The sequence below is a fragment of the Anopheles ziemanni genome, chromosome 2, assembly GCF_943734765.1.
Source record: "Anopheles ziemanni chromosome 2, idAnoZiCoDA_A2_x.2, whole genome shotgun sequence".
Classification (NCBI taxonomy): domain Eukaryota; kingdom Metazoa; phylum Arthropoda; class Insecta; order Diptera; family Culicidae; genus Anopheles; species Anopheles ziemanni.
The window spans coordinates 51,726,426-51,750,598 of NC_080705.1; the positions used below are offsets into that span (position 1 = coordinate 51,726,426).

Below are 24,173 nucleotides of genomic sequence, written 5' to 3' on the forward strand. Positions count from 1 at the left end.
ATATGCACGTACCATACCTTTTCACACTTATTCCATCATTTAGAAAAAACTATCGTAGTAACCGTCGATCAAAAATATTTTTTTTTATAAGAATGTTCTCCAGCAGTGTTAAACTCTCTTTCCTGAAAACAAAAGGAACAACATCCACGTTTCAGTGTCAGTCATTTCAGTATGTTAATTTAACGAGTTATCATGTATCACTTACCATCAATAAAATAATGCGTTCATCTGTGTTGAGCCATCAAACACATTTATGAATATCCACGTTTTCGATACATTTGCATCATTGCATCATGTGTGTATATCCTTCATCGGTAGATATTATTACAAAAATAATGTAAAGTTGGATAACGCCTTGAATGCAAAAAGCAATCACTTAAACAATTTAATTGAGGTTAGGTAACAGTAGGAAGTGTTTCCTCCGTCGATGATAGTTGCCAAAATGACCAAATCAAAACGGAAGATCAGACAAACGTAGTACAGGAAGGCGATGATCTCAGTAAGCATAATCGTATTCTGGACATGGACGTTACTGGCACCAGCAATGAGTCGAAAGAAGAAAACTTCGTTTTTAATACGCCTTGGAAAATTTTCACAAATGTGGAACACCGCGCATTTGTACGCACATCACCTAAACCATGCTATGGGCAAGCACCCTGGCATAATACGCCAACACAAAAACTCTTTTTCACTTCACAGAACTGCGGCCGAACGAACAGTAAAATACGCGAGCTAAACAACACCACCAGTCCTTGCCAAGTCAAGCTTGATTCTGAGTGTTGTGTCTAACCGGAACTACACAACCTCATTTTCCCAAGGTTAATTGACAGACGTGGTGGGATCAACACGAAAAATTCACATTGCTTTTATTCGAAAAATGGAGAAAATTTCTCATTTCATCATTTTTAAGTTTACTATGATTTTCTCATCATTTTTAAGATTACTACGATTTTTGGACAATGCTGAATTTATCAAATCAATTAGTTGTTAAATAAAATTGGATACGACCATCCGATAAAACTAAAATTATTTTGATAGCTACGACGATGCTACATATGGGTATACCTTCACCATTCTTTAGACCCACCTTGTTTTTTCAAAATTTTGACATTTTGTAAGCAATCCAAACCTACGGAACATGTTTTCAAGCTACATTATGTCGACTGGAGATGAGTAGTGAAACATTTCATGTATGCCAATTTGAAAAAACTTAAAACAAACGGTCGTCTGCTATATGTAGATGATGGATTCTCTGAATATTAAATTAAAGTAAATATAATTTGGCTATGCGTGATTTAATAAAGTTTTCAAATAGACTTTTTAATAAAGTTTTCAAATAGACAATCAAACCGAACGTTTTACGTTGCTGAAAATGAGCAAAATTGTTTCCAAAAATAGTTTTTGCGTATTATTTTAGCTCATAGATCCTAATATTTACGAACAACTAAATGAAAACCCTGAATTCTACACGCAACAATTGACAACAACAAACAGTATGTGACAATTGGTCAATTACTATTTAGCCTCATTGATCCTGAATTTTACATATAGGTACGTAAGTATTTAATTTAAAATAAAACACCGGTGTGTGACGTTTGGTTATGTTATTATAATTATTCGGCGTCACTCATCTTTCAAATACAAAAAAGCTTCTGTCTAACAGAACTAGAACACTATTTCATGGGAAAAAATATCTCTAAGAGCTAAATCGTCTACAAACCAACAGCGCATAGGATTAACAAAATACTACATTTCATCGTCTCGTTTTATATGCATGCCTCACTCATATTTTAATTGGTTGATCAATGATAATTAATCGGCAAATTACTCGTAACGATGGTGTTTAACACCACTACCCTAATAAGATGGCGGTATTGTTTTCCTTTTTTATTTAGCTGTTTTGCCTTAAAGCATAAAACACATCTCGTGTGTAATACAACAGTAATACAAAACACTTGCTTCCTTGCTCTGTAAAACCTATCCATGTTACAACGCGTCTCAATCAGCCCATGGTATAGATCATGGCTTTCTGTCTTCTGAGCATCACGTTTACCTTTCAATTATTTATACTGTCTAACCGGTGAGATACTAGCGAGTACTGAATCATATTCAAGCTGGCAGCGCCTACAATGCCTAGCAATTTATTGATGGTGCTACTAGAAGAGAGTTTGTTTTTTTGCCGATTCCTGCTGCTCACGAAGTTGTCTCCATCGTTTTATACTCCAAAGTTCATGGCAATCCTGCCCTCTTGGTAGCTGCGGTAACGGTAATCTACAAAATGTGGAAAACAAATTGGTCGTTAGAATTTTATACTCCAACGATTAATGCTTCATTTTTTATATATTTTTGTTTCCAGTTCAAGACTACTTTTCTTCGTTCCTGTGTGACAAGAGTGTGTACCGTTGTAAGTTTCCTTTTTGTCATTTGCATAATCAACGAACGGATATTGTATAATACACCATGAATCTGCTATACTTACTCTTCTGGTTTGATATTTTTTAGCCAGCTCGAGTGGAGCGCATTCTCTACGGTGATTCGGCGGTCGGGATCCAGCACCAACATACTGTCGAGCAAGTCGAGAGCAGGAGTGGGCATGAATATGAAGCCTTCTCGCAACTTTCGGCGATATATTTTTTTTGACTTGAGTGTGTTAAACAGTGGCAGCTTAATCACGTTGGGCCAAACCGCCGGCGTTGGTGTACCGCAGAGTCGAGAAATCAGCTCCAGCTGGTCCGGTTCCTGGTTCGCCTGGAAAAGCGGTTTCTTCAGGAAGAGTTCGCCGAGAATGCACCCACAGCTCCAAACATCGATCGCTGGACCATAGCGTTCCTCGCCTAGCAGCAATTCCGGGGGTCGATACCACAGTGTGCTGACTTTGTTCGTGTATGGTCGTTCTCGGTTATCGGCGTTGTACAATCGCGCTAGACCAAAATCGGCAAGCTTTACCTCACCCCTTGCGAAATAATAAATTAAATTAAACCAACCTATTACTAAAAGAAGCAAGCTACGCCCTGAATCACAATAATCGGGTGCTTACTGTATATTCTGTAAAGGTGTACATTAAACAAAATAAACTCTGATAAAACATACCTGTTGTTCATAAGAATGTTGGAACACTTAATGTCGCGGTGTAAGAAATTCTTCTTGTGGCAATAGTTCAATCCGTCCAGCAGCTGGCGCATGATGCTGGCGTGGTTTTGTTCGTTGAAATCCACCATACCGGAGCTGAGCAAACCCATCAGATCGTGATCCATGTACTCAAATGCCAGGTAGAACGAGCCCTTGTCTTTGCGGAACTCCAGAGGATCCTGCTTGTCGGTGACTATTTCCCGCAGGTTGACTATGTTCTTGTGGCTGAGCTGACGTAAAATTTTTATCTCTCGCACTGCTGCTATCGGAAATCCTTCTTTTTCATGCTCCGTGTGCACTTTTTTTAGTGCGACAAGCTCGTTGGTTTGCTGGTCTTTAGCTTTGTACACCTGGATAGCGAAGTGAGATTAAAACGTTATGTAGGCAAACAGTAACATTAATGGAAAACAAAACCGTATTCCTACCTGACCGTATGATCCTTCACCAATCTTTTCCAACAATTGAAAACTCTCAATGAATCGTACCCCCCATGTCGTGGCACCTGATGCAGATATCGGGCAGGTGATACTGCGCGTATGATGTCGAGCTGGAATCAGTTTCCGAGCCGGTAGCGTGCTTGAGACTCGCAAATGTTGTTGAAATGTGGCCCTGGTCCGGTACCGTTTGACTCTGTTACCGTTATTATTGTTATTTGAAGGATCAGACGAAGAAAACTTCTCCCTAAAAGTATTGCTGGATGATTCGAAATCATCTTCACTACTCCAATCCTTCGATCCTGACAATATCGGAGGCATAGGTAGCTTAAGCAGCGCAGCTTTTTTTCTTTTGCAATTAACATGGTTATTTGAAGGGACCGATGAACCTGACTTTTGATCTGGAAGATCGATCAATAAGTCGAAATCTTCATCACTGTTTCGATAATTCGTTCCAGTCAAAATTGGTGGCATAGGTAGATTGTTACAGTAATTATTGTTATTTGAAGGATCAGACGAACAAAATTTCTCCCTAAACGTATTGCTGGATGAATCGAAATCAACTTCACTGCTCCAATCCTTCGATCCTGACAATATCGGAGGCATAGGTAGCGTAAGCAGCGCAGATCGCAACGTTCTGACGCCTTTGTTTCTTTTACAGTTAACATGGTTATTTGACGGGACGGACGAACCTGACTTTTGATCTGGCGATAAGTCGAAATCTTCATCACTGTTTTGATCATTCGATCCTAGCAAAATAGGTGGCATAGGTAGATTGGGCAACGCCGTACGCATCTTCCGTTGCTGTGTGTCTATGTTGCAGTTCATACTCACATCGGAATTGCCAGTTGGACCTGACTTTTGGCTTAGCGAATTGATCGATGAAAAGGTATCTTCTTCATTGATCGGATCATCTGTATATGGCATATTCGATGGCAGATGCCAATTAAAGAGCCTGTCCTTAACACTTCCGTTGGTACAATTTGCTTCGGATGTAATACTGATGCTCGATGAAGTCAAAGTCGCAGTGACCAAAGAACCGACCGACAGCTTATCAGGGATTTTAATGTGTTCGTTATTGATGCCAGCATTGTTTGTTTCCACCATGCCCAGTGGAGGGCGGCTAGATGGGACCGTATCTTTTATCGCATTAGCAGCTGTCGGTATGATGGTATTTAGCGAATTTCGTAACGCCAGGATGCGTGCCCGCTCCCGAAGCGCTTTTGTGCAAATCCATTGATGTTGAGATGTAGTCATCGTTCCATTGGGGAAAAAGCAGTAGGGTGTCTTTTGTATATTACACAGCCATTTCTTTGATTGGTCCTTCGCACGCACATGAAGTCTTTCTCGAGTTGGTTCTGCGATACTGATAGTGTCGGCAGAATCGGGATTCGGAAGATTCGAAGATTCGATCCCTAGACGGATTCTAAAGATTCGAATCCGATTTGACGGATTCTAAAGATTTGGATCCCACTTGACGGGTTCTAAAGATTTTCGATTCTAAAGATTCGATTAGGATTCGAATCAGGTTTGATTGGTTTGATTTGATTCGATTCTGACTTGATCCTAAACTGTTTGAATCGACTAACAATGATTTGAGTCGAATTATAATTCGCGGGCCCGCTAGGCAATTTCGAGCAAATCGTCCTAAAAAACGTCCTCCGTGACACAAACATCCGCCTAAAATTTTCGGCCACTGGCTCGGATCTCTCGCTCTAATCTCGCATTCGCTCTTGCTCCACTCGTACGTGGGTAGACAACACGCGATGAGAGTGTGTGCGGTGCACGGCGAGCTGAGAGCGTGTTCGTTTCAACGCGTAGAACTTGCACCGCGCCACACACTCACACGCTGCGTCCCCACGCACCGCGTCCATAAGCGTATGTTATTTTCTATTCTTCATGCACCTCTGGGTGTCCATCATTTAGGTTTTGCTCTAAATTGTTATCTTTTTGGTACTTGTAATTCTGTTGCAGATCGATGAACATAAATCCATAATATATAACATGCTCGGATATTTCAATTTTAGTTAGTTACACATTTTAACTTTTGAGCGGATTCAAGGTGGAAAGAACGGGATTAGAGCCATCCTGTACGAGTAAAAAACTTTCGTATTGTTTCGAACTAACATTTTGTGGAAGACCGCGAGATCGTTGCAGCTACCGTTCGTGTGTAAGGACTTTAAATCATCTTCATAAGGTCCCAGATGAGCCATCGGCATCAGAAAGTTACGAGATGATGCGCAAACGATTTTTCAAATAAAAATATATCAGTCAAAAAAAAACCCTATTTTGTGGAAAAATGTACGATCCTAAATTCATAGTGGTCAAAACACATTGAAGAATGAACGTTCTTCATTCGCAATGCGTTCACGAAGCGAACGGCACATCACATAGTATCGATTAATATTTGGTGTATAACGTGTCCGTTTTCGAGGCAAGGAATAGCCCAGACATTACCGACTATTTACTTTCAGATCCCAGGCATGGCATTGAACGGAACATCGAGACTTGAGTCGAGTCGTTGAATCCAACAGCGCACCACAAGCACGACGTATGATTCTAGAGTGGAAGGAAAGCACGTCTATTCCCTAGCAATGCAGGGTCATTACTGTCGGAAGAGAAGCAAAAATACGTATAAGGGAGAAATAATACGCGAGGCAAACACAAAGAGCGAGCAACCCACACGTAAAAGTGGCAACGTTGACAAGAGAATCAACTTTTTGGCTTCTAATAAGAACTTTTTTAAAGGGACACGGCGAAGCGCTTGAAAACCGACACCTTTTTCGGCGGGTAACGCCGGATTTCTCGCCCGCCGAACTTTTAATAAAACCCGGCCGACAAGCTTATCGAGAAAGCACGCCCAGCCCGAAAAATTGAGAGAATTTGTATGGGGATTCTCCGTCTCAGATCGGCTGCGATCGTCGGTTCCGGATAGCTCGCTTGTAAGCGGGAAGTCAGCACTTCAGCACCCGAAGCAGATTGATAAAAAAAACAAAAAGCTACACCCACACCCACCCACACCCACACGCTTTGCTATCGTTCATATTTTTGCCTGTTTCTTATCACACGTTTCTATTTCCAGAACGGATAGTCAGCTGTAGGGTTCTGAATGAATGCCAGTTCATTTCTATTTTTGGATACGAATCGAATAATTGAACCAAGGAGGGTGTGAAAAGTTCTAGAGTAAAGCGCGCTACCGGTTAGGCTATTTGATAGTGGATTCCTCCCGCCGTTAAAACTGCAACATAAACACTGGAGAGCGGGCGTGCGGTTTTGCTTTTGCCTGTTCACTTTTCTTTCACTTTCTTCGCAGTCGCTGCAGCGTTTTGTTCGCAACAGCGTTTTATCGAAGCTCTGCATCGGTTTTGTTTTACCCACCGATACGTCGTGCTTTTTGATCAGATGTTCGTTGACCATGTGAATCGAACTTTTTCGCATTGATTACTTTTTGAAATTACGAATATTAAATCGATCAGGTATTTGGCAAAATGGTGAGAATTTTTTTTTGTGTGATTTTGTGACGCGATATGAACTGTAAAAAAAAGTAATTTCCCGCTCATTCAAATAAGAAGGTTAACTTTCCAGTGAATAAAATGGATCTTGTAGCGACAAGTTCAAGTTATGTTTCTTACTCTACGAAGCAAATGTATTTCATGTTAGATTTCTTATTGTCTGATCTGCGAGCAAACATTTTCCGCATCACGATAAATTCAACAAGAAGACAGAATCAAATTTCATGTTGAATTATCAGTTGGAAATCAATCAATTGATTTGAAAAATCGATCGCTGCCGTTGGCAAAATTTTCAAATCTAGAAAGCGATCGGCAGTTCGAACTGCCGGAGCGAACATTCGAGGGACCGGGTGTGTGGAACCTGAAGCGGCGGTGTTGGGACGAGGTGGGGAATCGGAAACTTTAAAACGACGACAATTCTTCCACCTCGCTGGCCCGACTGCGTTGATAGACGCGGCAATGGAAGGAGGTGGAGAGGAGGATCCTCTATCGGGTCTGGCGAAGTAAAAATGGGTGACTCGGAAGAATTGATGGACGAGGGAAATGGAGCACGGCGAAGAGGGGTAAAAACCGAAGTTTCGTAGGCTGCTTTCTAGTGGGCAGAAGCGAGATGGCGCCATACAAAGTGCTTGAGGTAACTCAATCTTGCGGGCTGGGCGTGTTCGGGAGACTGGGATCGAGCAGTTTTGTATGGTGAGTAGGACGAGCAGGGCGATTGCTCGAAAAACGTCCTCCATTTGTTTCATCCCCATACAAAAAAGTAGGACGTTTGTTCGCGTGTCGAACGTTTTGAGGACGATATTTCGAGCTGCCTAGCGGGGGTAGTCACATAACTAGTCGATCTAGAGGCAATGTAATTGATTTTAGTTTGCTCTGTTGGAGTTTGCATCGACCCCCAAGGTTGTTAGAGCTTGCATCGACGTCCAATTGTCAGCACTGCTGACAATCAATGTGTATATAAACTATATTTGACTACTTCGATTGACAGCATGATCATTTGCATACGAACTTTAGTTGAGCTTTGACCTTCAGGTAGAACGGAACCCTCGTGTAGTACACTCATTTATTCAAGCTCAGCCAACAGGTTATGGGCACAGAAAGAGGCTAACTTGTATTTTTTACTATACAGTCTTGTGACCAGTTAGAGTCGTGTACGTGTGTAAAGATAACAAGTAAAAGAAGAAAATTCGGTCGCGCTTCGGAATAAAGGCAAAGCAGTTACGCCTTGGTGAACAAATAACAAAATGGTGGACAACAAGATCTCTTTCCAGAAACTCAACGGGACAAACTGGAGCACTTGGAAAGTGCGGATAGAAAATCTGTTGCAGCGTGAAGACCTTTGGGAGGTTGTAGAAAAGGAACCGTGTTACGAACGGACGATATGTTTCGTTCATACCTTAACCGCTTAACCGAATTATGGCAGAAATTAAGTGCGACGAGATCGCCAGACGCAGAAAATCGCGCCGGAAACATATTTATCATGTTTTACGATAGGGAACCTTCGGAAGAACTTGCGCGCTTAACTGAAATCTACAACGATAAAGATCGTATTTCCAACGCCCGTTAGTTTAGGATAGCGCGAAGGATACGAGAACAAGGATAAGCGGTGATAGCCGATAACGCGGTACCAACGGGACCGCCCGTAAACCTCGCTAGGCTTGGATCTTACATGTAAACTCTCGGTACGTTCGCGATCGTGATCCTAAATAAACACAATAAGGAAAGGGCACGACGCGTCGGTACCAAGAGGTTTAGGCGATGCGTGTGGTCGACTAACGAGAAGATAAGACTCACGCAACGATGCGTTCGTTCGAAAGCTAAGATCATAAACATCGGGACTCGCAAGAATTCTAGAAAGATCTAAGTAAACGAGATAAAATCCAGGTCGCGCTTTCCACGCGGAAAGAGTAGAATAGAAGATCGCATAACAAGGATCGAACCATACCAGGAAATCTCGCATGTTAGAGCGAGATCCTCTATCTCGCTTACGTTCATTCGAAGTTAAGGAGCGTTTTAGTATATACACTGTGCCAATCGGTAAGTGGGACGGTCAAAAAAAGAACACTTGTCTGACTTTGCGATCAAATTTAGGGTACTTAGAATTGATAACAATGAATTTCGCTTATCACATATTCTTTGTCTATCTTTCTACAAAGCATGTGCAAAAAGAGAGAGTAAAAATCAGTCACCAAGCGGCGCAATGATGGAAAAAGTGCAAAAAGTCATAATTTTGCCAGCCAAACGTAAAGTTGGACACTTGGGATTACCAAGAATTTCTGCGGCTTAAGTGTTGTGCAAGCTAGTTTAGGCACGTCAAATCATTTTCTAATGATTTATGATATACTTAACCATTGTTATATGTACACAAAACATGAATTTTGATAAATTATTTACACTTTGTGGTTGAAATATGTTACACCACTGAAAGGAATGAAATATTATCTTTTTTATCATATAAATCGATTAAAAATGCCGAAAGTTATCGAGTTTCATCAATTTTACCTAAGTTCCTGATTTGCGATACACTAACAATCGATAAAAAAGCCCATATTGACAAAAATATAACTTGAAATGGGTCATCTTACAATAAACTTTTATCAAAAAACCGATGTGAGATTCATCAAAAAACCAACTGAATTGAAGACTTTTCCTCTATTATAGATGTTTAAGAATTTAATAAAACAATGAAAGCATTTTGAAGGTTCCAAACTATTTCCAGAACATACCCAGAAACTGCAGAACCCGCAAACAACGCCTTTACTTTTCAAAACCTTATATAGACGATGATTTTAGATTATGTTGAAAGGTACTCTTCCTATCTCGTTCAAATGCATTAATTTAATGTGGTAATTGTCGTCACAGTAAGTATGACTTACATATGAAGCAAACATATACTCTTTAGGTTAGAAAGGCAGGCAGTTTTCGAACGCAAAACGGAGCTGACGCGTTTTAAAAAAATTGTTGTTTTAACTTCTATTCCTTGGAGGTCATTTGTTAATGTTGTAGGTGTTTATGTGATCAGAATGAACTGAAAAACTTGTTTTTATTGAAAGTACGATAGGTACACATCACAACGTTCATATGATAAAGAAAATTATGACAGATATTGTAAATATAGTTTGACTATTCCAAGATTAAGAGTTCCGCCAGGTTAACCATACTCACTATAAGCTACGAATAACACATAAGTTACTACTCTAAATCAGCCTCAAAGTTCAGAAGAATCTTTGTGAGTCTTCAGCATGAAATCCAACAGCCAATTTGAGTAAAATTGTACAGTATACTTTGTTACAAACACTGTATAGTATAAATTGGTAACAAAACAGCAATCGGAAGAAATTTAAGCAGAAATGTCCAATAAAGTTAGAAAAAAACTGTTGTCAAGCATCAACATACAGTCATAGACTACAACAGAAATAACACTAAATACCAAAAACTTCTGGAAATAGTTCAACAAACCACGTATTAAACCTGAAAAGCAAGTGTCCAACTTTACGTTTGGCTTGCAAAATTATGACTTTTTGCACTTTTTCGATCATTGCGCCGCTTGGTGACTGATTTTTACTCTCTCTTTTTGCACATGCTTCGTAGAAAGATAGACAAAGAAGATGTGATAAGCGAAATTGATTGTTATCAATTCTAAGTACCCTAAAATTGATCGCAAAGTCAGACAAGTGTTCTTTTTTTGACCGTCCCACTTACCGATTGGCACAGTGTAAGCGCTCAAAACTTTGAATAAATCAGTTATTTTTACCAGGACACCCGTGAGTAAAGTACCCGAAATTCTTTGCTCCAGTTCATACGAAATACCCCGAGACCCTTCCAAGCTTATGCTAGATTCTGCTCTGTTCAGCGGCACGTCACGCTGCAGACCGGCTTCTCGTAAGAACCTTCCCTAAACTTCGAAAAAATTCCAAAGGCTTCTCTCCGATGTCGGCACGTCACGGCTCGGACGGAACTTTGGGAAATTCAACAAGTTTCCCGCTTTCTGCGTGGTACTCTCCGTTGTCGGCACGTCACGACCCGGACCGGTCACACTAAAGCACCTCAATTCCTCGTCCAAGAAGAGTTAGGATAACTCGCGGAACTCCTCCCCGTTAGCGGCACGTCACGCTGCGGACCGGGTTCTCGATTTGCCCTAACTTCAGATCGAAGTACCCTGGTGGCAAAATCATCATGCTTTCTCGTTCTGGTGGTATCAATTGTCAATTGCACAGAATGAGAAAGCATGCTGATTTTGCCGCCGGGGTATCACACGTCGTTCGCACCGTTGTTGGCACGTCACAACACGGGCCGAACACGTTGCTACCGAAATCGACGGCCCTCCAAATCCGGCGAAAATTCTCGCGTGACGAACGACGACGCACTCGGTCGGGTCCACTTTCGCGCCCGCTCGGACAACGTTGTACCGCCTCGTTACAAACCGACAGCTACGGATGAAAGGAATGGTGCTTGGAAGTCCAACAACAGACAAGCTAAGGCGAATATTATCCTATCCCTGGAAGACAGCCAGCTCCCCTTAGTAAGAAACCAAGTAACAGCTCATGACGTGTTCAATGCTCTCAAGAGACATCATGAGAAGAACACGCGATCGGTAAAAGTTTCATTGCTAAAGAAACTTTGCGCATTGAACCTAGAAGAGCATGAAAACGTTGAACAGCATTTGTTCAAAATTGACGAATTGTTCGATCGTTTGAGCGCAGCCGGAATGACTCTTGACGCAGACATACAAATATGTATGATTCTTAGAAGTCTGCCCGCGTCATACGATACGCTCGTGACAGCACTCGATTGTCTATCGGACGAGGCCATTTCTGCGGAATTGGTGCGATCAAAACTGGCGGATGAAAGCCAGTGCCGGATTGAACGACAATGTGTTTCAAACCGTCGGGGTGAAAAGGCACATGTTTCAGCGGAAAATAACCGACACCGTCCTCCTCGTCTCTGTTATGTTTGCAAGAAGCCAGGTCACCTTATGGCAAATTGCAAAACGAAACAAAGACAAAATAAAAGCAATGGCAAGGCAAAGACTGTACTGAGCGATATTCCTGGAACAGCGTTTGTTGTCAACGGCGGGTACAGCAACGTTTGGATCATCGACAGTGGTGCCAGCGGTCACATGTGCAATGACAAAGAGCTTTTCACAGAATTAAATGAATTTGATGGCGGCTTTATAACACTCGCAAATGGAGAAAAGACAAGGGTTCTCGGTGAAGGAAAGGCGGTTATTACCGTAATTGATGGTAACAAAGAAGACCGGCACATTACTTTCACTGACCTAAAATACGTGCCCGGCTTAGAAGTCAACCTAATCTCAGTGGACCGTTTGGCGAAGAAAAATATGAGTGTCCTTTTCGATCGCGAAGGGTGCAAGATTACTGATGCGGATGGAACCATCGTGGCAATTGGTTTACGAGTCAACGGTCAGTATTATCTACGATTGGCTGAGGCATCAGTGAGAGCAGCCAGTGATCAACATCACACTAATTGTCAGCATCTGTGGCATCGACGATTGGGACACCGCGATTGGGCAGCAATTGAAAGGATCAACAAAGAACAGCTAAGCACTGGGATAAAGACCACCGATTGTGGCATGAAACTAGTGTGTGAGTGCTGCTTTCTGGGGAAATCTACCCGAACAAGTTGTGTAGAGGTTCCATTGACTGCAGAATTTCGAAAGAAGCCAAACGTTGGTAATAAGGAAAACGAAGAGGCATCACAGGAGAAGGAAATTCTGGACTCGGAAACGAGAATAATGGAAGAAAACCCACGTACAGGAGCTGTGCGAAAGGAGCGAGATCGTCCTGGAGTATTGTCCCACGGAAACAATGATAGCGGACATCATGACGAAACCATTGGGACCGCAAAAGCACGATGTATTTTGCAAGTTGCTCAATCTTGAGTAGTTGAACGATGGAGTCGTCGATGAGGAGGAGTGTTGGATTTTGCATCGACGCTCAAGGGTGTTAGAGCTTGCATCGACGTCCAATTGTCAGCGCTGCTGACAATCAATGTGTATATACATATATTTGACTACTTCGATTGACAGCATGATCATTATATATTAAATAATCGTAGAGGTGATCATTACGGTGTAAGGTTTTACCGTAAGGTCCCTACTTGGATGAAGTGACGCACCAAAAATGATGCAAAACCTTACTTTTGTATGGGACGACACCGAACGCTCATCCCGTTGCATTGCATTGATTGTCTTAGAAACAGCCTCGCTTGAGGGGAAATCGAAGGATTGCTATAGCAACCACAATTAACCTGGGGAAACCTGCTCGATTAGAGAAAAGGAAAACGGGGGTTTTCGAAACGATTTGAAATTTTGGGAAATGAAAAGGATAATAAACTACGACGTCGGTCTCGGGCACTATGCGTTCGGTTGAGCAGGCATATCAAGGAAACACTGAACTGTATCGTTCATCATGATTCCAAAAAATGTTCACGACTCACTTCTCATCTCGATCGAATCACTTTTTCTGTGTATATTCGGATACCGGAAATGCACAAACAATTCTTCAAAAGGGTTTCAATAAAAAAAGTTAAAACCACTTAAAAACAAGCACATATGACACAGTTTTCGACACAAAACACTATCACCGAAACAATCACAACACAATCACAAAAAACCTCTTACAAAAACGCACTACAGGTCAGTTTCTGGTAGAAAAATTACTGAGCCGGCTCATACACAAAAACCACACACACGCGCCTAAGAAATACGATGATAAAATTTCCTAAACAATCCACAGCCAATTTTGCGGAACCTGAAGCTATAACTCTGTACTTTGATCCCCATGGCAAACAGCACGCTTGAGTAAAACGAAGGGATACTTTGATAGCAAAATTCACAAAACGAACACTCGAAAAAAGGAGTGTTTGAAATGATTGATAAGTGTGAAATTTTCAGGGTGATGTCCTTACTTGCGATGCACTTAAAATGATGCAAAATCTCATCTTCAAAATCATTCTATTTTAAAATTTAACGGTTTTCAAATTGAAATGTGCACAATTGCGCAGTTCCAATCACGAAAATTATTAATCGCGTTCAATTGAACATGCGTTCCAGGATTACCAGAAATGTATCTTTCAACTTGGTTTCATAAAAATCAACACGCAAACAATAAAAGGAAAACATGAAAAACAAAGACAGAAAAAATCCTTTACAAAGTGAAATAGAACACAGGTAGATACGCAAAACGCACGGTGTTACGAACAGATTGAAACAAAAAAAAACATATGCACAAAACACGGAACATTGTTGCACACAAATTACAAATAAAGAAAATCACAGCAGAACATCATAGTTACGGTATTTAAAATATGCAGTGGCCCGCAGATTATCGCACTCATACTGCATGTAGAACAATAGCGAAATCAGAATAAATGTAAAACATATCCCTAATTGAAAGTAGGATATATTATAAGATGTGCCTGCAGGTCATCTCACACAGGCGAATTAAGCCGGGTATGATAAATGGAGAAGATTGTCCTTTTCCTAACCAAAACAATTGCTCATTGGCTATTCCCAACCTTTGTTTGTAATTCGGTGTCCAAACAACCCCGTTAGAAATAGCCCAAATCAGTAACAATCTGTAACTACACACAATATCAAACTACAGTTAATGGGTGGAAAAAAAAACGACTGTTAGAGAAACAGTGCCAACTTGGATGCGGCCCTTCGTTCCGTTCGCGATGCACTGCAAAAGGAGGAAACTAACGTGCAAACGATGAGCAAAACATTCGACGAAGAGGATGTCAAGGCACAGAAAGCCATCGACGAGCTGCGTGAAACGAAAGCATCCCTCGAGAACGAATGCCAATCGAAACGACGCCAGATGGAGCGTCGTTCGGTTGATGAGCTACGAGGGTTGCCTTTTAAGTTTCGGGATTTGTAAAAACTGGTGATGCAATCTGTTAATTAACAATTTTATCGTAAAGTTTGACGTTTTTGAGGTTATACGTACTCAGAACGTTTTGACATACGAGCGCTATTTGTGTTGTTAAAAAAATGTCAAAAGTGTCAATGGTACCTATCGCGAAAGCAGTCGATAAAATTTACCAACCCGTTTGATTATATCGACCGATAAATTTATCTACTCGAATTGGTATCGCGAATGTATTCAACTGAGCAGTCGGTAAAATTATAACAACCCATAAAAATACCTATCGAGTGGTTTCGCCGTCTGTCAAATTACCATGGAAACCTAGAGTTTGTTTACTTTTAACAACGTTACAATTAGTGCGACTTCTATCGTATCGAGAAGCATTATAGTTCTTGAAGCATCCAAAACATTAGAATGATAAATTCATTATTCTTTTTAAATGATGCGGAGAATGAAGAGGAGATAGGCGATTGTAGAAGCATTTTGATCCGCTTGAATTATCGGATAAAACGTGTTGGGAGCCTGTGTGTGTATAGCGCCAATTGCCACTCACAGACGACACGCAATTGTCATCTTGTTGATGTGTGCGCCGGCTTCCCGGAAAGCTCCCATGAGCACTCATCCTCTTTGCTCCTCGACCGTTGGCCAGGACGGTATCGTTTTAGCTAGACTAAGTTTTAACGTGTGTAATAATTTATTCATTGATGTTGTGTTTTAGATAATAAATTCCGAGCAACACCAAAGATACAAAAAAACGTAAGCGTATTGGCTCAACAATCGTTGCCACTGTTTTAACATGTTCCTTTTTCAGCTTCATTAACAATTACCGAGTTCCGAAGAGGCTGTTTGAAGAAATCCTTGCCAAAGTGGAACTAGCATAAGCATAAGCGTGGGTTATTGGCGGAAGAAAAATTGAGAAGGGTCAGGGTGTTAATGCACGAACCAAAAAACAAAATACGTGAATTTATAAGAACAGGGAACACAATGCATAACTGTACAAAAGAAAAATACTAATTTTTTTATATCGTTGACATTTTTTGGAACCTCAAATTAATATACTTAATGAATTTTTGAAATTATAAAAGTTATACAATATTTTGGAAAACACCTTTAAGTATCTTCACTGAAAATTACAAATCGATCCGACAGCTCTATAAAATGAAAATTGGTCCGAAGTACGAGAAATACGGAACGTTTGAGGGGTATCGACCGACAACGGCAAATAAAAATTATTTAAATATGTTTAAAAACTTGTTTTCTTTAGCAAAACGATACAAAATTACTATTTCTAGGCATTCTAAAACTTTCATGCTGATACGACAATCCAATCAATTGTTATTTGAATATAAAACTACAATAACTACCCGTGTAGGCGGTTAAATAAAAAAAAAAACAAATTTTAAAACAAAAAAAAATTCACCAGAAAAATAAATTTTTTGATGGGCTAAAATGGTTAAAAAATAATAAGAAGCGAAAAATTAACACAGAATAACATTTTTACATTTTTTAAAATAAATTTTACCACGGTCAACAGCTCTTTTTAGTATATCGGATGGGTTGAGGCAGTAGTTAAATATATCGGTCGATATAAAAAAAATGTTTCGTTCGCGATGCAAATTAAAGACTTTTTTAACAACTGCTAGATTTTTTCCCCACGATTTGTACGGTAGCCATGGCAATTGTACACGCGTTTTTACGGGTTGATAAATTTGATGCGTTGCGATACCATTCCGCCATTACTGTCATTATATCGGTCGATATGTTTATCGACCGGTTGTTAACTTGGTTCGCGATAGGTACCAATGTCCGCCAAATTGTGGAATTGGGTCGTGGACATTTTCGTGCGATTATTTTTTGCAACTTTCGACGTGAATTGACACAGCAGTAGTGCATGAATGAACTTAATTCAACTTTTGGCGATGAAGCTCCATCAATGATCAGTATTTATCGATAGTTTGGAGAATTAAATCGTGGTCGGAGTTCACTCTAAGATTAATTTCGTGAAGGTCGTCCAAAATCAGTTGTCGTTCCGAGAACAATTGATGCTGTGCGTGAACGGATATTGCAAGATCGTCATGTGACTTTTTGTGAGATAGAGACAACCTTAGGTATTACTGGGACCAGCATATACTTAATATTGCATGAACATTTAACTGTCAAAAAAATTGGCTCGTGTTGGATTCCACACAATTTGTCAATCTCTCAGAAAAAGACTCGTGTCGATTGGTCGGAAGAAATGCTCGAAAAATACGATTGCGGTGCTTCAAAACTCGTCTTTAATATCGTGACAGATGATGCGTCGTGGATTTACGCGAATGAGCCCGAAACTAAACTGCTATCGACTGTATGGGTGTTTCAAAATGAGCCGAATCCAACCAAAGTTGTTCACGCACGAAGCACTTCCAAGCAAATGGTCGCATGTTTTTTTTCGGAAAAACTGGATATATCGCAACCAAACCTCTAGAACAACGCAGAACAGTCTATTCTGAGTGGTACACAACAATTTTTTTGCCAGTTCTCTTTCAAGAAATCAATAAATTCAACCGCCGTCGACGAATCACCCGTCACCACGACAATGCGAGCTCTCACACATCGGCTCAAACAACTGCAGTTTTGAGTACTCAAAACATTGATTTGATGAGCACCAAATGACTTCTTTAACACTAGAATCCAAACTGGGGTCATTTTGACCCCAACGCAGTTTTCGATTTTAATATCTCGAAAACGGCTGAATATTTTTACAAAATAAAATAAGGCTTTTCTTAAAATCCAAAGTTATATCTAAAACAAAAAATTCAGATTTTTCTGTTCGACCAGTTCCGAGAACCAACGTGACTATACCTAGAATGCTTTTTAGGGGTCATTTTGACCCCTACTTGTAAAACGCTATAACTTCACTATTTTTGAAAAATTTTCAAATCCGTAAACTGGTACTTTTTAGTATATTTGTTAACTATCTTTTGACGTTTTTGGTTTTTCGATGAATTTCTTCATAATTCCGCTAGCTCGGTGTATAGCAAAAAAGGTTGAAATTGCGTTTTTTTAACTTTTATTCATTCAAAATCTTTGATGTCAATCTAGAAAAAAAGTGTGCGCTAGAAAGTTAGTATGTTGAGCAACATTTCAAAAATAAAATCGTATTTTTGCCATTACAAATGACGCCATAAATTGACCGCAAAGATTAAAAATAACGCCAATTCTCATAGTAACGCATCGCGCATAACGCTTCGAAACCCTCGCGTACGGAATAACGGAACAAAGCGCAGAACGGAAACTTCCTATGGAAAATGTTAAAATCCACATCTTCAAGATCAATTTGTGGCGTTATTTGTGAAGTTAAAAATATGAAATTATTTTTCAAAGGTGGCGTAATAAATCAACATCATAGCGCATACTTTTTTTCGGAATTTAAATGATACGTTTTCAAAGAATAAAAGTTGAAAAGGATTAAAATTCGACTCATAACGATCTTTTTTGTTATACACCGAGCTAGCGAAATGGTGAAGTGGTACATCAAAAAATTAAAAACGCCAAAAGATAGTCAATAAATATACTAAAACGTAACAGTTTACGGATTTGAAAAATCTTCAAAAATGATGAAGTTATAGCGTTTTCAAAATAGGGGTCAAAATGACCCCTAAAAAGCATTCGGGCAAGTTTCCAAAGCAATGTATTCTAGTGTTAAATTCCCGTACGTAAAAAATAAACTTAGAGGTCGACGTTTTTCAACACCTGAACAAGCGAAGATCTCTCTAAAAAGGCTCGTGTCGATTGAAACTTTAAACATTTTTTTAACAACACAAATAGCGTTCGTATGTCAAAACGTTCTAAGAACGGATAACCTCAAAAACGTCAAACTTTACGATAAAATTGTTGGTTGGTAGATTGCATCACTAGTTTTTCCATATCCCGAAACTTAAAAGGCAACCCTCGTACAAACCACAATTTTGCTGAAAACTGTTCGATGGCGTTAATGCTTCAAAGAGATTAAATTCCAATTATTGTTGGCATCGCCATCGAACAGAAAAACTTCAGTTCACTAAATGATTTAATACAACATGCTGTTGATTTTGTGTCGAAATAAATATCGAATCTATAAATGAAATAAATAGAAATTAAAACTTAGGAAGTTTATCCCAGCCTAAAATTTTCGGCCACTGGCTCGGATCTCTCGCTCTAATCTCGCATTCGCTCTTGCTTCCACTCGTACGTGGGTAGAGAACACGCGATGAGAGTGTGTGCGGTGCACGGCGAGCTGAGAGCGTGTGCGTTTCAACGCGTAGAACTTGCACCGCGCCCCACTCACACACGCTGCGTCCCCACGCACCGCGTCCATAAGCGTATGTTATTTTCTATGCTTCATGCACCTCTGGATGTCCATCATTTAGGTTTTGCTCTAATTTGTTATCTTTTTGCTAGTTGTAATTCTGTTGCAGATCGATGAACCATAAATCCATAATATATAACATGCTCGGATATTTTAATTTTAGTTAGTTATACATTTTAACTTTTGAGCGGATTCAAGGTGGAAAGAACGGGATTAGAGCCGTCCTGTACGAGTAAAAACTTTCGTATTGTTCCGAACTAACATTTTGTGGAAGACCGCAAGATCGTTCCAGCTACCGTTCGTGTGTAAGGACCTTAAATCATCTTCATAACGTCCCTGATGAGCCATCGGCATCAGAAAGTTACGAGATGATGCGCAAACGATTTTTCAAATAAAAATATGTCGGTCAAAAAAACCCCTATTTCGTGGAAAATGTACGTTCCTCAATTCATAGTGGTCAAAACACATTAAAGAATGAACGTTCTTCATTCGCAATGCGTTCACGAAGCGAACGGCACATCACATAGCATCGATTAATATTTGATGTATAACGTGTCCGTTTTCGTGGCAAGGAATAGCCCAGACATTACCGACTATTTACTTTCAGATCCCAGGCATGGCATTGAACGGAACATCGAGACTTGAGTCGAGCGTTGGATCCAACAGCGCACCATAACCACGACGCATGATTCGCGAGTGAACGGAGAGCACGTCTATTCCCTAGCAATGCAGAGTCAAGACTGTTGGAAGAGAAGCAAATATACGTGTATCGGAGAAATAATACGCGAGGCAAACACACAGGGCGAGCAACCCACACGTAAAAGTGGCAACGTTGCCAAAAGAATCAACTTTTTGGCTTCTTACAAGAACTTTTTTAAAGGGACACGCCGAAGCGCTTGAAAACCGACACCTTTTTCGGCCGCCTACGCCGGATTTTTCGGCCGCCGAGCTTTTAATAAAACCCGGCCGACAAGCTTGTCGAAAAAGCACGTGTTCGGGAGACTGGGATGGTGGCCAGGTACGAAAAAAAAGTACCCCGAGATGATTACATTTCAATAAAACGGTAAGGGGTTTTGATAAGCGTGTATTTATATATTCATAAAAACATTCCTCTTTTGTAGATTTAGAGTATTTATTGGTAACTCAAAGTGTTGCAAAAGCAACCGCTTCGTCCCTGTGGTGTAAGTGGTGGTAAATAAAACTTATGATTTTTAGTAAACTGCCGTACTGGCGGCGTTTTAAAACTTTCACTGTTTATTTCCAGTCTATTTTACAGGGAAAAGGGTTTCCTGCGCGAGCGCGCTCCTTTTATACCGGCCGACGCCCCCCACCACCTGACTTTGCCCGAAGTTGGCCGCTAGCCCGAAGATTATCGGAATTTGGCAGCTCGTGGGACGGAGCGTTACAAACGTTACGCGTTTGTAACACAAAGCGTAGCGTTAGATGCGATTAGAAAACGGAATGATAAGAATAATAAAAGAACAAATGAAATAACATAAATTTAACATTAACAATACAGACCTGCGATTACAAATAACCTGCGAGGATTACCTGTAATACAGGGTCTTGAATGCCGTAAATATAGAAAAGAATGTAAGAATGAAGATCCAGGTATTACAACTGTTCTTCCTTGATGACCGATTTACCTTCGGCATTGCGTGAAATGCGATAATAGGTATCGAACTTCTTCAACTTCGTCACGAATTCTTCGTCGTGCGTGATGACAATGAGCATAAAGCTCCGTCACGATGTCCCGCAGGGATTCGCACAGCGATTCGATATTATCCCGGTCCAGATTCGTCGTCGGCTCGTCCAACGCCATGACGCCGCATTTCCTGCAAAAAGCTTCCGCAAGCGCTAATTTACTAATTAGTTGAGCTTTGACCGTTAGGTAGAACGGAACCCTCGTGTGTAGTACACTCATTTATTCAAGCTCAGCCAACAGGTTATGGGCCCAGATAGAAGCTAAGCCTTTCGTAAGCTGCGTTCGCTATTTACTGTGATTACCCGATCCCAAAGGGTGTATGTGGCTCAACAAATGGGTACCTCAAAAACGTCCAATGTGCCAAGGCAAAATTGAATTTAAAATCGTACAAAAACCAAAAGAAATCGAAAGAGAGGGCAAATCAGGCCGCATGCGTTAAATATCGGGCCCGGAAGCTGTACGACAAGCTGCTGTGCCGCCAATCCTCATTCATCAGCTCGACGATGAGTCGACCAAGACCAGACCAATTGAGATGTTTAGGGCGCTAACGAAAGCACACTTGAGAAAACATTTTAAAGCTGCGGAAAACATCGACAGTTTTCAAAACAACTGTAAAACCGTTCAAAAGTGTCGAAAACCGTTCACGACAAGTCTGTGCTGAGCCATATCGAAGGCGACGGATCAAAAGTGCGATCATTAGCATACGATTAAATTTTTAAAATTTTTGGTTTTCGCAAATAGTCCAGAACAGAACCCAAAAACAATTTATGAAACAAAAATTCAGTTTCTGGAACAGGTTTTATTTTTTACCTAATTTTGAAATCGTGCTTATACTTTCGGGGACACGCTTTATTTGCCAGTTCAGATTTTTCAAATTGTGAAGCACTATTTTGTTGCCAACATGTGGCAAAAAAGAAGCTTTTTTCGATAAAAATTTAGTTAAATGATTGCGATAAAAATACACAACTGTACGACCATGCCATGCTGTCGTATGCAGGAGAACGTTATCCTACAATACCATCACGAGCCGTTTGTAATGTTAAGTGCTGGAAAGTATTTGGCGATGCGCAGAAACATATTCTCAACGCATCAGAAAAATGTTTCAATCCCTTCCTTTCGAACTCTTTGAGTGAAAGAAACTGTGTGGCACGTTCACGTTTTACTTTGTTTTATTTCGCCAAAGTAACCATCGACTACCAAAAACTCGTTCAGCGCTAGAAAAATTTCCCCTACCATCCTGCATCCATAGTATCCTTAGCAAAAGGATAGCAACAGTAGCTAGTTATACAGTTACAGCTTCCTTCACTAGTCCAGAAGCAGGTCGATTGAGATTTTTAAATAGCTCGTAGAATTCTTTTCAACATGTATACGAATACGGAATACGCAGCTTCGGAGTCGAGAGCGGCGATGTGCAGGTAGGTACGCCATCAAGCTTTAATCAGGGTTACCAATTTTCACAAGTGTGCGCTTGTTTATTGCCGGCAGAAAATCAACTTTCGTTCTCCGTTGACGCTAATCGTGGGACAGAACGGTTGTGGTAAGACGACGGTCATAGAATGCCTGAAGTTCGGGCTGACCGGCGAGGTACCGCCGGGGACCAATCGTGGAATCGGGTTTGTGCACGATCCCAAAATCTTCAACACGGTCGAAAGTTTGGGCCAGGTGAAGCTGATAGTGAAGGACGTTACCGGCAACAGCGTGACGGCTATCCGGTCCGTGAAGATTACCCACAAGGGGACCAACCCAATGTTTGAATCACTCGATTCCACCATAACGATGGAAAATGCTCAGACAAACACCAAAACATAGATGACTCGCTCGAGGGTGGCCGATCTGAACAACGATATGTGCGATGCGATGGGCGTGTCGAAGGCTATCCTGAACAACGTCATCTTTTGCCATCAGGAAGATTCCAACTGGCCACTAGAAGAGCCCAAGGAGCTGAAGAAACGTTTCGATGCCATCTTCGGTACGACTGAGTACAATGTGGCGATTGATAAGTTGACAAAAATGTCCAAGGTATACACCGAGAGGCAGAAAGAGAAACTTGGGGATTTGAAGCTGCTGCAGCACATCAAGGAGCAGGCGGATGCTAAGCAATTACAGCTGGGCAGTGGCGAACAGAAGCTGACCAAACTGCGACAGACGGTCACTGATTTGGACAGCGACATTGAACCGATTCAGAAAAAGTTGGAACAGTTGGCCTTAGTTGAACGAGAGTATTCTTCGCTTATGGCTAAAAAGATTGAATTGTCATCCAAGTTAGTCTTTGTTGATGTTTCCCAATTCCAAAAAATTATGTTGTATAATACATTCTTTTTTTCATTATAGAATCAAAGGCAAACATGAGCAACAACGCCAGTTGAAATCGAAGATCAGCCAACTTTTCGAAGGGTCGTTGGAGGAACTTCAAGCTGAAATAATACTTTTCCAACAGACTTTCGCATCCAAGCGCTCCGACTTGGATATGGAAGATTCCGCTCTGCAAAAATTGCGATCGCAAGAAAAGTCCTTGAAGCGCAAACTACAGTTAATGGGTGTAAAAAAAACGACTGTTAGAGAAACAGAATCACGAGCGTGAACTGCAGGCAGACCGCGGGAAAAAAAATTGCGACGTTGAAGGAAAAGTTGAAGCTACAGTTGAACGATGATTACGGCGGTGCCAACTTGGATGCGGCCCTTCGTTCCGTTCGCGATGCACTGCAAAAGGAGGAAACTAACGTGCAAACGATGAGCAAAACATTCGACGAAGAGGATGTCAAGGCACAGAAAGCCATCGACGAGCTGCGTGAAACGAAAGCATCCCTCGAGAACGAATGCCAATCGAAACGACGCCAGATGGAGCGTCGTTCGGTTGATGAGCTACAAACCACAATTTTGCTGAAAACTGTTCGATGGCGTTAATGCTTCAAAGAGATTAAGGTAAAAGAGTAAATGAGGCCCCGGCCGCCATGTTTTCGATCGTGGCTACACCTCTTGTGGACGTTTAAACTGAATGTATGCAATTGGTGATACATTAATTCGTTAAATTCAACCTACGAGTATTTGAACCGTAGTGTGTACCGTTAATTTCGGCTACGCAATCAACCTAGCGGGTGCGGTATGAGGGGGGCCCACGGGCCCCCCTTATTTCTTAAAACTATAACAAACTCTCTTTTTCGGTAGACCTAGCGC

General features: G+C 40.9%; 2 protein-coding genes across 2 annotated transcripts; one reads left to right on the plus strand and one right to left on the minus strand.

Annotated features, from left to right (window-relative positions):
- Nucleotides 1-2,127: 2,127 nt before the first annotated feature.
- On the minus strand, nucleotides 2,128-4,820 carry LOC131293819 (cyclin-dependent kinase 12-like). Its single transcript, XM_058321874.1, has 6 exons — nucleotides 4,544-4,820; nucleotides 4,256-4,477; nucleotides 3,555-4,150; nucleotides 3,091-3,479; nucleotides 2,480-2,953; nucleotides 2,128-2,271 (listed from the first exon to the last, which is right to left on the minus strand). Exons 1-6 carry the CDS (start codon nucleotides 4,818-4,820, stop codon nucleotides 2,157-2,159), a joined length of 2,073 nt encoding a protein of 690 aa, XP_058177857.1. The 3' UTR covers nucleotides 2,128-2,156.
- Nucleotides 4,821-14,811: 9,991 nt separating this feature from the next.
- On the plus strand, nucleotides 14,812-23,903 carry LOC131293820 (DNA repair protein RAD50-like). The gene is given in 5 exon segments (XM_058321875.1): nucleotides 14,812-14,934; nucleotides 22,349-22,414; nucleotides 22,485-23,260; nucleotides 23,331-23,553; nucleotides 23,622-23,903. Coding segments are annotated over 5 exon segments (1,470 nt in total).
- The last annotated feature ends 270 nt before the right edge of the window (nucleotides 23,904-24,173 follow it).